Source organism: Hemicordylus capensis, chromosome 4 (assembly GCF_027244095.1).
Source record: "Hemicordylus capensis ecotype Gifberg chromosome 4, rHemCap1.1.pri, whole genome shotgun sequence".
Taxonomy (NCBI): domain Eukaryota; kingdom Metazoa; phylum Chordata; class Lepidosauria; order Squamata; family Cordylidae; genus Hemicordylus; species Hemicordylus capensis.
In genome coordinates, this window is record NC_069660.1 from 89,642,661 (window position 1) to 89,659,049 (window position 16,389).

The window sequence follows — 16,389 nt, forward strand, 5'->3', positions numbered from 1 at the left end:
CATAGTGTTCAGCCATTACAAAAGCAATGAGTAAGCATTACAGATTCCATAAGAGTGCACCAATAAGCCCCCACGCCATGCTGAAACACTCATTAGCAGCACCTTCATCCTGAACTCAAGTACAACATTTGTCTGATTGCTGCAGTAGGTGAGACGTTCTTCCAGTGATAAGGAATACTGACGCCTCCACACTTGGAAGTACAATCTCAGTATTTCTGTAGCAACTGAACAGGGATCAAGAGGGCAAGACATGTGCAGAGCAAGGCTCCAGATCTCATCAAGTCATCAGTCTCAAAAGCTAAAATGTTTCTTTTATTGGACATTCTGGGTTTTTGAGACTGGTGACTTGATGAACTCTGCAGCCTTGGTTTTCACATGTCTTGCCCTCTTGAGCTCTGTTCATAGAGGTTGTACCTACAATGGTGGAAGTGCCAGCATTCCAAATATTTTATTAAGATCAGGATAGGGAATTGGACGGACAGCATTAAAGAAAACAATCAGATCTTTTCTAACAGTCCCATTCTTTCGAAAAATTAGACAGACACCAAGTTTCGATATTCATGAGGGCCAGCACATTTCTTGAAGAGCAAACCATTGCCAGCTTCCACAGAGAGCCCTCAGAACCACCCCCCCACATTTTTGAAATGTGTGTATCTGTGATTGTTGTGGAAGTGGGTCCAAGGTCCTTATTCTAATGAAGGCAAAAAGGATTTCCCCATGCAGAGCCCAGGCACTTCAGCCTAAGCAAAACCTGCATTTAGCCAGGAAAGTATTTGACAACTACTCAGTTATCAAAGAAATGGGAGATCCAGGTAGGAGTTGAAGGAAGTTCCAAAATCCTGAAAGACAGGACAATTAAATCATATTACCTGAACATATGTGATGAAAAGGTTGGGAGTGATGGCGCAAGGGTGAGAACCAAGCAATCATTTCAAGGATGGAACTTCTAAACAGAGTTTTTTCTACACACCCATATTCAACGGAACAGACACCTGACTGCCTACATTTATTTTAAACAATGTTTTAATTTCTTTGTTGTCATTTATGTGTTTTAACTAATGTTTTAACTTTTCTGTTTTTGTTGTAAACCACCTAGAGATGTATGTTTTGGGTGGTATAAAAATATGTTAAATAAAAATAAATACAGTCATGGCCCAGTACTGGTCCTGGATGCTTCTGTGTTAGAGGGAGAGTCCTGAGACACTAAGATCTCTGCCTGCTCTGGTTCAAAAAGCAGCTGCTGAAGAACACTCTGCTGTCAACACTGTGCTTCCCAGCATCACCTACACTAGAATGTCTCCCTGCCAGTGTTCCCTCTAAGATGTGTGCACGTGTAGAAGCTCACAAGTTTTTTGATGTGTGGTCAGTTAATTAGATCCCACTAGTGAATGCATGTGTACTGCCTTGATACTGCTGCCCAGAACAAAACTCATTCCACAAAGAGATGAAAAAATGAGAGAACACTGCTCCCTGCTATCAACTTTGATACCTATGTTCCTTGTCCCTTGGCATCCTGCCTTCACCACTGCACCAGCGTAAGAGATAGCAGCAGATGCCTCAGGAAACTTAATAAAATCAAGTTCATTATCTCTCCTGACAGGACTGTGTTTCCTCCAGAGAGTGAAGAACACAACTTCCCTACAGCAGCATTTTAGGCTTTGGTAGGCTTCTGAGTGGTTTCACTAAGTGGTTTCTGACTCCAGGAACACTTTGCTGTGGCCTAGGCCTTGTTAGTTAGCCTTAATCTTTCCTCTAGTTCACCCAGAGATGTCTCCAGGTTCCTAATACTCTATGTGCCCACAGACACATGACTAGCACCATACTTATATGCATTCATTACTGTTAAGTGCCTACCAGCCAGAATAACTGAACTCATGTATTCTGAAGAGTGCAGCAGCAGAAGAAGAAGAAGGGGGGGGGAAATACTGGGGAGGGGCATAGAAGGAGCAAAATGCATTTCTGAGGAGATGAAATTTATGCTGCATGTTACATTTTTGATTTTAAAATAGTACTGTATAGTATTTCACATTAAGGTTTTTTTTCTAATTGTAAATGGAAGTGAGTCCACGGGAAACTGCTCTTTATATATACTGATGTTTTTTATATAGGCCTGGTTCACACAATTGTTCAAATCTAGTTTTAATGTCAGTTACTGACATTAGCATGATTCTGTGAGCCCATGCCTAAGTGGCTTATGGCCTGAGATGAATCTGAAATTCCTGCCTTTGTGTGGTTCACACCATCAAACTAATGTTACTTCCCTGTTCACACAAATCCTTCTCTAAGCATGAATGCTGATGACTAATGACAAAAGTTCTGACCCATTTGTGCCACTATACATGGTTCTAGCGGCACTAAAAACAACAACATCTGAATGAGGCTTTAGTCTCATCAGTCTACAATTCAGTGTTGGTAAAGGTAAAGTGTGCTGTCGAGTCGGTGTCAACTCCTGGTGACCACAGAGCCCTGTGGTTGTCTTTGGTAGAATATAGGAGGGGTTTCCATTGCCTCCTTCCTGCAATATACGATGATGCCTTTTAGCATCTTCCTATATCAATGCTGCCCGATATAGGTGTTTCCCATAGTCTGGGAAAAACACCAGCAGGGATTCAAACCGGCAACATCTGGCTTGCTAGTCAAGTCATTTCCTGCTGCGCCATTAGGTGGCTTTCAGTGGTGGCACTGTGCTATGCGCTATATTTTTTTGGCAAGTGCTTGATTTAAACATCTGCAGTACTCTGCTCACCCTAGTATCATAGATGTGTTTATTCACATGAAAAAGAAATATAATGGGAAATTAAGCTTACTTTTCAACTGCTTGTCCTGCTGGTATATGCTCCACTTCAAATCCAGCTTGTCTCAGCACATCAATAACAGTGTTGTTACCCAGGAAGTGACCTAAATGATGGACAGAAAGAAAAGTCAGAATGCTTATGAACAGCACCTTCAGGCCTATTCTAGCTTGAGATCTTGTCCTCTGCACTGGAGATGATATTTTATTTTATTTTATTTTATTTTATTTATAGCCCATTCAAGAGGCTCAGGATGGGCAGAAAAGTAAACAATTAAGTGCCTCAGTTCTGCATGACAGCAAATTTCGAGAACCCTACAAACTAGTTATGTTGCTTATATCTAGTTTATACATTTAAAAATTCCCTGGGCAGAATGGGCCTATTTGCTGCAGCTGTGTGGATGCAGTAATTATGAGCTGAGTTGTTCATACATTCAGTCCCGCAGAATCCCAACTCGTACAGCTTCTGTCCCTCAAGGGGGGAAAGGAGAAATGACATGAACAGGGCTCACTGGTCATCTGGCTCATACATTATTTATTCCATGCAGTACCAGGCCTACTTTATGTGAAGCATTTTGAAACATATGAACCAGGTATATGGCTTCGACTTATGCAGAATATCTGTTGCTGTCTGAATGTAGGTGTAGGAATATTCAAATTAATAGGCTTTAAAATTACATTATAGTCTTTATCAGATAGAGAAATTTAATTATTTGGCCCACCGACATTATCATACAGATACAGAGGCAGATACCCTTCCCCTGTTCCAGTGATCTACACTGGTTATTAGTCCCCTGTCACATATTGACAACATAACCATCACTGTCTTCACCTCTATTTTCTTGTATCTGTGTATCTGCCTGGATTGCCTTTTGAAAATGACTTCAGTTGCTTTCTCTGACCTATGATTTCTACTTCTGACCTATGAGATCTACTTCATTGGTCAGATACCACAGCCCAGCTATATAACTGAAAGATCTCTAGATAGATAATCTATCCCTTTGAGATGCCATGACTCTAGAGTGAGAAGTCAGGGGTACATCTCCAGTTTATAACACAGGATCAGGCCAAAGGCTGACTTAGTCCAGCATCCTGCTTCATGAAGTAGTCCACTAGGTACATCTGGGAAGCCCACAAGTGGGGGGAAAGAGGGCAGTGCCCCTCCCATTGGTGTCCCCTAGCACTTGGCATTCAGGAGCATGCCCCCCCCCATACAGTGGTTAGTAGCCATTGATAGCCCTATCTTCCATGAATTTGTCTAATCCCTTTAAAAAACCATCTAGACTGGTGGCCATCACTACATACAATGGCAGCGAATTCCATCATTGTGTAAAGAAGTAGTTCCTTTTGTTTGCCCTGACTCTCTCAACATTTAGCTTCAACAGACGACCCAAGGTTCTAATATTATGTGTGAGGAAAAACTTCTCTCTATGCACTTTGTCCACACTGTGCATAATTTTATTCACCTATATCATGTCCTCCCTTACCCACCTTCTTTGTAAACTAAAAAGGTTGTAGTCTTGCCTCATAGGGCAGTCACTCCAACCCCTTGATCATTCTGGTTGCTGTATTCTGCACCTTTTCTAGCTCTACAACATCCTTTTTAAGGTGTGGTGACCAGAAGTGCAATTCAAAGTGCAATTGCACCAAAGATTTATATAAGGGCATTAATATACTGGCAGTTTCTCTTTGTTCTACTTGCTTGTTTGAATGTTTTGCTTTATTCACTAATTAGATACCAAAAAAACCAGTCTTAGGACTTTTCTAGCAACCCAGTAATTTTGCTTGATTACATACATTATCTTATGTTGTGGAAGTACTGTAACCATTTTGATACTTGCATCCGGCCCAACAAAGCTCAAATTATTAATACAACACAGCCTCACTAACAGACACACAGGACAGATAGCAAAGTGAATTCCTATCCACAGGAGCAGCATTGGCACAGAAAGCACATGCTTGGGTGTGTATTATGATGCAATCTGCACCTAATATCATGTGATCAACACATGTTGATTGCTATGCACTGAGTTCTCTATCAGACTTCAAGAACTGCACATGTATCTCTGACTGCCGAGTACAGGCATTCTGCCAGCATGCTGTTGTCGATGTGGATCCCAATACAGCCTTGGGATCTATGTATAGAAGTCTGCTTTTGCGTGCAGATCTTCTTTGTTGGCTCAGGTAAGATTGAAAAATCTCAGAATATTCAACACTCCCGCCCCCCACCGTTTACAGTACAATGAAAGCATGATAATCAGTATCAGTTGTAGGGCTGAGATGCATGTAGAGATTCTAGTCTATTTGCAAGAACCATAAAGAGCTTTCTAGCCAAAAGGAACTTTTTAGAACACTTAAAAGAACACTCTATGAAATAAAACAAAAACAGATAATAAATGTCAATTAAAATTACATTTGCAGGTCCCAACTTGATCGAGGATTCCACCCACTCCTTTGGAAAAGCACATCGTTGTTTGACTCTGGTTCACTAACCGGCTTATAACGAATCGGATAGGTCCCAAAAATATGTTATATGACCTCAGAGGTTTGAGTGCTAGGACACTGGTGAATCATTAACTTGATTCTGTTGTAAGTATCCAAGAAGTAAGTGTGTGTGTCTGTGTGTGTGTCTGTGTCTGTGTTTAATGCAGAGCAGGAACAAACATTGGGCCTGGGTCCTACAACTTCAGAATTCCCAGATATTTTCTAAAAATATCAGCCCAGATTGCTGTCAGTTCCAAGATAATACTGCCAGGGATTGCTTGTACGTATAGGTTATGTAATGCAAATTCTTGGAAAAAATATAATATTGCACGGTGAGAAGCAATCTTGAAGTCATTTAGCATACTGTCACTCCACCAACTTCAAAGTGGTTTACCACCAGTGGTTTGAAGATTGTGGGCTCTCTCCCATCTCTTGTATCATGGTCCAAAGCAAAGTACGTTCAAGCAGTTTTTGGCTCTATATCTGAATTTAGTCATAGATATCTCTTTTCCATCTGCTGTCAGTAAAAGTATGAAACAGCCGTCAGATAGATAAACTCACAATAAAACAACCCTTCAGTTTCCCCCACACACACCACCTTTTTGCTAATCCACATGACTGATTTTAAGCTCTAGACCAGGCCTGCACAACATGCGGCCCGGGGGCCGGATGCGGCCCGTGAGGCCTTTTTTCCTGGCCCCCGGGGCTATTTCCCCTTCCTCCCCCTGCTGCTTAAACCCCCCCCCCATTCCAGCCGCTGTGCGGCTGAGGAGATGGCTGCAGGGGTGCGGGTGTTCTTCTTACCCTCCCCCACTGGCGGCGGCAGCACACAGCAGCAGAAACCAGAGCGACACTTGGTTCTGCTATTTGGCCCAGCGTTGCTTCCCAACTGCAAGGTGCGCCTGCACAGTTAACTCTCTCTCCTCTCTCTCTCTTCTCACACACACACACACACACACACACACACACACACACACACTGCTCCATTCTCCTCTCTCTCATCTCTCTCTCTCACACACACACACACACACACACACACACACTGCTCCATTCTCTCTCTCTCTCTCTCTCTCTCTCTCTCTCACACACACACACACTGCTCCATTCTCTCTCTTTGTCTCTTTCTCTCTCTCACACACACACACTGCTCCATTCTCTCTCTCTCTCTCTCTCTCACACACACATACACACACTGCTCCATTTTCTCTCTCTCTCTCTCTCTCTCTCTCTCTCTCTCTCTCTCTCTCACACACACACACACAACACACACCACTGCTCCATTCTCTCTCTCTCTCTCTCTCTCTCTCTCTCTCTCACACACACACAACACTGCTCCATTCTCTCTCTCTCTCTCTCTCTCTCTCTCTCTCTCTCTCACACACACACACACACAAACTGCTCCATTCTCTCTCTCTCTCACACACACACACATACACACACTGCTCCATTTTCTCTCTCTCTCTCTCTCTCTCACACACACACACACTGCTCCATTCTCTCTCTCTCTCTCACACACACACACACACATACACACACTGCTCCATTTTCTCTCTCTCTCTCTCTCTTCTCTCTCTCTCACACACACACACACACACACACACTGCTCCATTCTCTCTCTCTCTCTCACACACACACACTGCTCCATTCTCTCTCTCTCTCTCTCTCTCACACACACACACACCACACACACACACACACACTGCTCCATTCTCTCTCTCTCTCTCTCTCTCTCTCACACACACACACACACACACACTGCTCCATTCTCTCTCTCTCTCTCTCTCACACACACACACACACACTGCTCCACTCTCTCTCTCTCTCTCTCTCACACACACACACACACACACACTGCTCCTCTCTCTCTCTCTCTCTCTCTCTCTCTCTCTCACACACACACACACACACACACACACACACTGCTCCTTCTCTCTCTCTCTCTCTCTCCTCTCTCTCCTCTCTCTCTCTCTCTCTCTCTCTCTCTCGCCAAGCCTCCTGCTGCATCCTTTCCATCTTTTCTTTCCCCTTCTCCCTTCTTTTCCAAAATTATGAGAAGAAGTTCTCTTCCATGTTTTGTATGATTATTTGGCAGAGGTGGAAAGGAAGAACAATGCATTTTATTATGTATTTTGTACAGATTGTATAATATTTATATTATTAGAATGAATTTTAATTCAACTTATTTCATATTAATTTAAATCAGTCTTGGTCTGCCAGAACATCAAAAGTTAAATATTGATTAAATTCATTTTTAATTCATTTTTAATTCATTTCTCTTTAATTTGGTTGATTGGTTGATTGATTGATATTAAGTGTTACTCTGATAATCAGCACCCTAGGAACTGACCTCGGCCCCCATGAACCAAGTCACGGTTGGTTTCGGCCCGCCAGGTCATTTGAGTTGTGCAGGCCTGCTCTAGTCAGAATGGCAGAAAGGAAGCACACTCTTTCCCAGGGATCAAGCCTGTACGTCTATGTTAAACAGCTCCATCAACTTTAGGGAACGTTTAATGTCATGCACACGACCAACACTGCTGGTGGGGTAAAGGCAGGGGCGTAACTATAATAGGGCAAGGGGAGACAGTTGTCTGGGGGCCCACTGCCTTGGACCCCCTCCTCCTGAGGCAAGTCACATGACTGACTCCCCCAGCTGCGCACCTGCCTGGGCTTCCTTCAGTTGTATTCATCCTCCGAAATTGATGTTAGTGTTAAGACCTAGAGCTACCAGAACAGCATGTCTTTCTCTAGTACCATTAAATGACTTTTAAAATCTTGTTTCTGGGCCCACTCCAACCTTGCTACGCCCCTGAGCAGAGGGCTGGTACATGAACGATTTTTGTTTATAGGCCCTGCCACTTGCACAGCACATGAGCCATGCCACAGTGAGCGTCAGTGCAGGGAGCTGGAGGAGGAAGTCCTCCGGCATCCCTCAATGTACTGCACCAGGAGCACGGTGCATTGAAGGATCCTCCCTCAGCTAGGTGCCCTTGCATACATACACACAACCCCGGACCGGGGGTAAAGGGCACGCTTGCACCTGGCAGAGGCAGCATTGGGATCATCCTCAATCCCAGCGCTGCCCACGAGAAACCCTACCCAGGAAGGGTTGCCCTAACCTGGGCAGGGCTACTCATGTGTACAGTCTCTTTGTTTATTGCATTTGGGAAACCATGGTAAGGACTAGGTTGTCCAAGATGCAGTCCAGAAGTTCCCTCTTTAAATCTGCTGCTGAATCAGAGGTGAGGCAGTCTCTCATCCATTTTTCTTTCTCGTCTTGTCACACACACACCCACCTCTGTAAAAAGCGAGCTGCCATGCTCGCCACACAGCCGTCATGGATGGGGGAGATGATGATGACAGCAACATTGAGGAGGAGCTTTCATTGCCTTGTCTTCTGATTCAGCAGCAGATTTTAAAGGTGAAACTGGGAATCCGGGTTTCACCCTGGCGATCCCATTGACAAGGGGTTTCCCACCCAACTTTAAAGCCATATTGGCTTCTTACTGAGATGGCCCAATATGTTTCTTGATTGTACCACTTCAGAAAGCAGGTGGGTCCTCTTATAACTGAAAGCTCCTTGTACATAGAGAACTAGATTTCAGGGTAATTGCTTGGCTAAATACTTTTTCCTGACATCCAGTTTTTTGTGTGGAGGGAATTTTGTGTATGGAGGAGGATTCAAATGTGTGAGGACCACTTGCCTTTTGACCACAAGACCAGGAGAGAATGACTTAGCTAAGCAGGGTCCACCCTGGTTGCATATGAATCAGAGACTAGAAGTGTGAGCACTGTAGAATATTCCCCTCAGGGGATAGAGCTGCTCTATGAAGAACAGAAGGTTTCAAGTTCCCTCCCTGGCTTCTCCAAAACAGAGCCGAGAGAGATTCAGCTGCTGCCAGTCTGTTAAGACAATACTGAGCTACTGTAGATAGACCAATGGTCTGACTCAGTATATGGCAGCTTCCGATGTTCCTATGAAGTGGTACAGTCCAGACACAGAATGGCCATTTCAGTAGGAACTAGACCTCAAACCTCCTCCCACCCCAGGGACCTTTCCTAGAATGTTAGTAGCCACCTGGGTCTGAATAAGCTATCAAACTCTGCTCTTTGAGATACACATCACCATTTCACAGGTATAGATTGATGTAGGAGAACATTCCTTGCCTTCTAGTCCCCTGTGAAAATGCAGCTATCCACAGCAAAAATCCAAGACTGAATCATCCCTAAGATTTTTTTCTGTTTTTCTTCTCAGGACCTAGTTCCTCTTCAGCTCTGCAATGCTATGAGCAATATCAAAAGAGATCTACAAAAATTTAAAATAATAAAATTGACTAAATAGTAGACAAATTGGTGCCTATATTCTGCTCAATGTGTGCAAATTTGCCAAAGAGCAAAAAATTAAAAATGTTTCCAGGTACAAACAAAAAGAAATAATATGATTTTAAAAGTGGAGGAGGAGGAAGAGGAGATAGTAGTAGCAGCAGTAGGTGCTTTTGTTAAGGTACTTCATTTTTAAGCAGGGCAATTGTCTTTGCCAAATTTTAAATTATGTTTCATTCTTGAAATATATGTTCTGAGGTCAACAGACAAATCTTTGATGACCTTGCTTCTTTGTTACTGTTCAACAATTATCCTCATGTGGTCAAAAATCCTTGCAGCATTATTCTAATTTATTGTGACAGTTGGTGAAAGCTGGGTCATATGAGGGCAGTTGGGGAATACATATCTTACATGCAACGGTGGGGAAACCAATGTATGGGATTGCATTTAGTTCTGCCCAGAGCCAAGTTTTGAATATCAAGCAATTCTGTATACAAAGTGTCAGCTTTAATAGTTTCTGTGCTGTAGGTGAAACAACAGGGGCCACACTGGCCAAATATAGTGAACAGTGACTACCACTGATTGGTGATTTTTTGATTCAGTAAAACTCAGTTTTGAAATTCACAAGGGTACCTCAACAGAATAGTCATTAGGCCTGTACAAAGTGGGGCTGCTTCACTTTGAGGACCACTTTAGAGCTTCTTAAGGATCCACATCTTTTCTTGGCAGCTTTTGGCCCCACATTTAGGGAATTCAATTCTTTTTAAGCTAAACCATTCAGCAGCTTGAAGAGAACCTTCTCCTCTCACCCTGACATCTCAACCCACCAACCCCTCAAACTGTCTACCGGGGCCAGCAGGGGCAAGGAGAAAAGGCTCTTCTAGTCTTTCTCTTTGCTCTCCACCACAAAAGAGCAAGCAGCAATATTCTGCAAATATTAAAAGTCTATTGACTTTTTAAAGGACACTCTTAAACCATTTTTGTATGGAGTTCGAGGAAATGGCATGGGTGTTCCTGGAATTTGTAGCCTTTTCTGAGGTTGCAGCTATGGTTGTAGCCTCAGAAATTACTACAAATCCCAGGAGCACCCATGCCATTTGTCATGACTAATAAGGCAGATTGCCCGAACCCTTCATTCCTCTCATCTCATGACCCTCATTATGTCCATGGCTTGGCTCCAAAGTGTGGGCATGATAGGTTTGATCGTCGTCATGCCCCAGAGTGAGAGGAAGAATCACACAGGATTAAGAATGGTCATTCCAGTCTGACAGTAGCTGAAGACATGGCTAAGCTGAATAACAAAGATTAAAGCCATCCCAGTCTGATAAAGGCATTAAATCAGCATCTCTGCTTTATGAAGTACCCACATCAGGAACAATGTGAGGCACTGAGAATACTTGTCAGTCAAATCATACTCCCTTTTACAGAAACTAAAACATAACCTTGGAGCAGTTTCTTCAGAATTGCTGGTCATCAGCAATAAAAAAGAACCAGAAGGACAAGATCCACTGGCCTACTGCTCTTTTGGAGCACTTGAATAGGAGCAAGGAGTATCATAAACCTTAATCTAAGCAAGCCATTGTTTTCAGCCATTAGAGAGTCATTTTCAGAATGAGCATCTACTTAACCCTGTCCTCAAGGCAGAAAATCTCTGTAAGAGATACAAAGATTTCTGTATCTCTCCTTTCTCCCCTCAAATTGTGTAGCACAAATCGTGTGTGTGTGTGTGTGTGTGTGTTTGCTCCAACTTGTGCAATGTACATGTCCCCCCCACCCAGTTTCCTATGGACACCTCTGCATGCCCCATGTGCTACCCAAGACCGTGGACTTATTGTTGGGGGACCAGTGACTTGCTGGCTGCTTTTCCACTGCCTTTCCAGAAGAACCTGTTGATTTGGGTCCCCTTTGCCTTCCCCACAACTTCCATCAACACCAAGGTCTTCCTGAAGTGGTCAGTTTGGGTTTTGGAACTTGTCTTCTGAACTGCCCAGGACGCTCAGTCACTTCCATATCTACTGGTAAAGCCTATTTACCCCACTTTATTATTTTTATTTATTTATTTATTTACATTTTATATCCCGCTCTTCCTCCAAGGAGCCCAGAGCAGTGTGCTACATACTTAGGTTTCTCCTCACAACAACCCTGTGAAGTAGGTTAGATTGATGTAGGTGGCCGCTGCTGTCCAGCCTTCTGAGAGGTTGCAAGCTACTGCTTTAATCTTATGTGCTTCTGTCCTGTAATAAACTTAATCATTGTTTTGAAGGAAAGCTGACCTGAGTCTGTTACCCCATTCATGTACCCTGTCTCTGATATTTCTTTACCCACAACCAGCTTTTCAACTACTAGTGATACAAGATTTGCTTTGATGTATGTATGTTTGCACCAATTTGAACTAAGTCCCTGCTCACTGCTAGTCTACCAACCACCAGCCCACAATGGCAATGAGTACAGGTGGACCTCGCTATACACGGATCCAGCATCCGCGGTTTAGCATATCCACGGCCAGGTAATTGACACCCAACCTCAGCATACATGGGGTGGGGGGGAGAGGGAATGGGCATAAAAGGGGTTAAATTCACGTATTCACAGTTTGGAGACCTCAGAGGTCACCTAACCACCCATTTTGTCAAACAGAGCCATTTTGTGGCTTGTTTTATTTTTTTAAAAAAAGTTTTTTCTGTGAAAGAGCAGAATTTTGACTTCTGGGGAGGAATTTTGATTTCTATTGTTAGCTCACTGGAGGCCCGTGGAACACAGTAGGGCACTTTATTTCACCTTTTTGACCACTTTTCTCTGTTTTTAACACAATTTTTCAGACATCCAGGAACCTAACCCCCGCAATCCCATAGACTTAGTAACTTGGTATTTGTGATTTCCGTATCTGCAGTAATTGTGGAGAATAGAACGCCCACAGGAAAGGGGACATGCCTTCATCACCTGGTTGTGGGCTTCTTACCCCAGAGGGGGTAAGTTTAAATTTTGGTGGTTTTGTTTATTTAAAAAAATTGTTTGCAACCCCACCCACCCCCCACCCCCGGAGAAGGGTGAGGGATCACGGGGGTAACCTTGAACCAGTGCCCAAACTGGTCCAGTCTGGTTGGGGTCCAGTTTCGACTTGAACCAAACCAGACCAGCCAGTTCTGTGCACACCCCTACTAATGACCCCTAGCATATAATTTGAGTTCTTCACTGCTGTCGCACACTGAGTCAACTCTTTCAACAAGCTGTCCACCATGACCACAAGATCTCTCTCCTGTTCAGTCACTGACAGCTCAGATCCCATAAGTATATATGTGAAATTGGGTTTTTTTGCTCCAATATGACTTCTCCAAGGTTGCAGGCAGGAGTCTCTCTCAGCCCTATCTTGGAGATAGCAGGGTGGGACCTTGCAACCTTCTGCAGGCAGATGCTCTTTCCAGAGTAGCCCATCTCTTAAGGGAAATATCTTACAGTGCTCACACATGTAGTCTCCCATACAAATGGCAGTTGACAACACATGAAGGCGGCCAAACAATGTGAGAGTCCAATTTTCTATCAGTCCCAGAACTGAGCTCACTAGGAGATCAGAATGAAACGGAAGGCTAGCAGAACAGGAAGTACAGATGATCCCAGCAACCATTAAAGAAGATTGATATTGATAGTCTTCGTTAGAGGGACAGTCTGGAAACTGATCTCAGCAGTGAATTGAAATGTGGGCTATATGTTGGAAAATGTGAAGATGTGCCACAACTCCAGAATGGAAAGCATCAAAACTCTTTAGTACTGTTGCCAAAGTTCTTTTGAGGCTAGTAACTTGGAGAGATTCTCATTTGTCTTAATTGTTAAGAGGCTCCCTTTGGTATCACTCAGATAATTTTTCAAAGAGCACAACTGCCAGTGTAGCAACAGTTGTGTAATACAAGATAACCAGAGCCTTGATATACTACCACAAATCTATCTACCAGTATAGACATGCATCCAACATTGTAGTCTGTCACAGCATTTCAGTCTTCAGTTTGCTTTCCAGTGCTTTCCAGTTGCTTTCCAAAACCTCAAATCCTGGCCCAGTTTGGGGTGCTCCAGATCAGTTTCATGATACACAAAATCAGTTCCCTTTGTTGCCGAACACTCAGGCCAATGGCACAGCAGACACTGATGAAAAGAGCAATTGCTACAAACAAGTCTGAAGTGATTATTCCTGCCCATGATAGATTGCAACATTCGTTCATGCTTATGAAAAGGCAATCTCACATCATACACAAAATCCGAGATAGGTTCACTTTGGTCCAATGTTATAGTGTCTGAAAGGGTACATCTATGAAAGCTGACACTATAGAATAATTAACAAACCAGGTCTAATTCACAGAGGATCAGACTAATATTATCTTGTTTGTTTGACAGGGACAAGAGGGATATTCCTATTCGCTACCGAGTTCAATTTAAGGTCCTGGTTTTTACTTTCAAAGCCTTGCGGGGTTTGGCACCTGTTTACCTACAGACCCGCCTATCCCATACAGTTACATCCCGTCCAGTCAGATCTGGTCAGATGGCCCTTTTGTCGGTCCCTGATTTCCAAGAGGTTCGGGGAGCTAGAACCCGTGAAAGGGCTTTCTCGGTTGCCGCCCCACTTCTCTGGAATTCCCTTCCCCTGCAGATTCGTTTAGCTCCTTCTTTGTCGATTTTTAAATCTTTATTGAAGACTTTTCTTTTTCGCCAGGCTTTTACCCTGTAGTTTATCTATTCCCCTCTGCCCCCGCTGTTAGTTACTTTAGTTTTATTTAGAAAGTAATTTTAATGCTGTCTTGTTTTGCATGTTTTTGTACACCGCCCAGAGTCTTCGGAGTGGGCGGTATATCAAATGTTTCAAAAAAATAAATAATTAATAAATTCCTAAAGATGTGTGTATGTGTGCATGTGCTTTATATGGAGATGCTCTCCAAATGATTTCGCTTGCTTGCTACAGTGTTCACAGTCATATGGAATTAGAAGGGTTGGATGCTACAAAAGAGAAATGGATAATTTCCTCACAAAAGGCCTCCATCAACAGTGCCTTTGAAGCTGTACAAAAGAGGGGGAGAAACTTTACTCTGCTAAGCCATTAGCTGACACACAGCAGAGCTATTTCCCAAGCTATTTCCATGCACACTCCAAGCGGAGCTATTTTCTGCACAATTAGTCATTAAAACAGCCAATGTAAACAGGGTCAGGAGTTCTCGATTCTTTACATTCCCCACAAAATGAATCGCACATTTGTAGCCTATTGGTCTCTTTACTCTGAAGAGCCAGCAGTCTCTGTCCCTCTTTTCTGAAGTCACCCATTTCAGTACATTTGGCACAACTACAGTGTTTACAGTAGTTCAGCTTAAGTAATTGGATAATAGACAAAAAGTAAGTACTGTATATTCACTTCTGTAGACAATATTTATAGTAACTTTGCTCCCTTCTTCAAGATTTTTGAGACAGATCAACTGTAACCCTGACAGTAACTGAGGCATCTACACAAAAAAGAGCTACCACAATTTTACTGCATATTTGGCCTCTTATTTCATGTTGCCTCTTATTAAAGAGCTAACTTTCACCTCTGTAATTTTCACACATCGCCTCCCGATCTCCTTTTATATATATGGTGCTTATTCCTCCTTTGGTATGACTCTGGTTGCAGGGTAGTATAGTGAATGTGTGTTGAGTGGGATTTGAGTGGGATTTGGCAACCATGTTGCACGTTCTCTCACTACCAGTAAGCCAAATGGCTAGACTTCAGGAAGTCATTGGTCTCAGTCTTCTGTGACAAATGTGCTGTGCATAACCAGCTTGTGTGTGAGAGTTGTTGCTGAATAAGTATAAGATACAGCTTAGCTGGTATGTTTACCGGATAATGGGAAACACCTATATCGGGCAGCGGCAACATAGGATTATGCTGAAAGGCATCATCTCATACTGCATGGGAGATGGCAATGCTAAACCCCTCCCGCATTCTACCAAAGACAACAACAGGGCTCTGTGGTCGCCAGAAGTCGACACTGACTTGACGGCACACTTTACTTACTTTTCACAGCTTAGCTTGCTTGGAGGTAAGGATATGTGCTGTGACATTCACCTTAATTGAATCATACTGAGATCACCCAGCCATTGTGCCTCAACATACTTCTCTGAAAAGAACTTGCAAATGTTTGCAAACCAAATTTCTCTGTACCTACTAATGATGTTGCCAGTCTGGCAATACAGATGGAGAAGTCATTTTCTTGTCCTGTTTGATCCAATTCAATTATTATTGATCTTAGTGTGGAGGTGCTCTGACTGACTCATAGCTGCTTTCAAACAAAGTAATAGAAAGGAAAGTCATAAAGCACAGAAAAGGCCAAAACTAAATTGCAGGATTTTGAACTTAAACTCCCTGTAGACGAATTATCTGGTCTTTCTCTAGATTTGATCACCTCTCCCCACTTGCAACTGTTGATACAAAACACGTTCTGGACAAGAGGCATATTGCAGATGGGTGGAGAGAAACTGCAGGCCAAAAGGTGAATGAAGGTTTCTTCAGATCAATGCTGCCATTTCTAAAAGCAAACTGTGGTCCCACTTGTCTCATTACAATCTAGAGTGTAATTCTGCACTCACTGGAAAAAGCTCTGAAATCTGGACAGATGCTCAGGGAACGGATCCAATACATGATTTCTTGCTGTCTTATGATGCATAGAAGACTTACTCAGCACTGCCCTTTGGCTTACATCTTTGACTCTCCTTGCTTCCTGTAAGATTATTATCCATCTCTATCCTGTATACCTTTCTCTGAGGCCCACTGTTCAGAGTACAAA

At 43.1% G+C, this 16,389-nt stretch overlaps 1 protein-coding gene across 2 annotated transcripts in view; it reads right to left on the reverse strand.

Annotated features, from left to right (window-relative positions):
- Positions 1 to 16,389, reverse strand: part of TRABD2B (TraB domain containing 2B) — a 450,683-nt gene that overhangs the window by 58,359 nt on the left and 375,935 nt on the right. For both annotated transcript variants that reach the window (XM_053247703.1, XM_053247704.1), the window contains exon 5: positions 2,808 to 2,898. In XM_053247703.1, the coding sequence (XP_053103678.1) occupies positions 2,808 to 2,898 (91 nt within the window). The remainder of the gene's footprint in view (positions 1 to 2,807; positions 2,899 to 16,389) is intronic.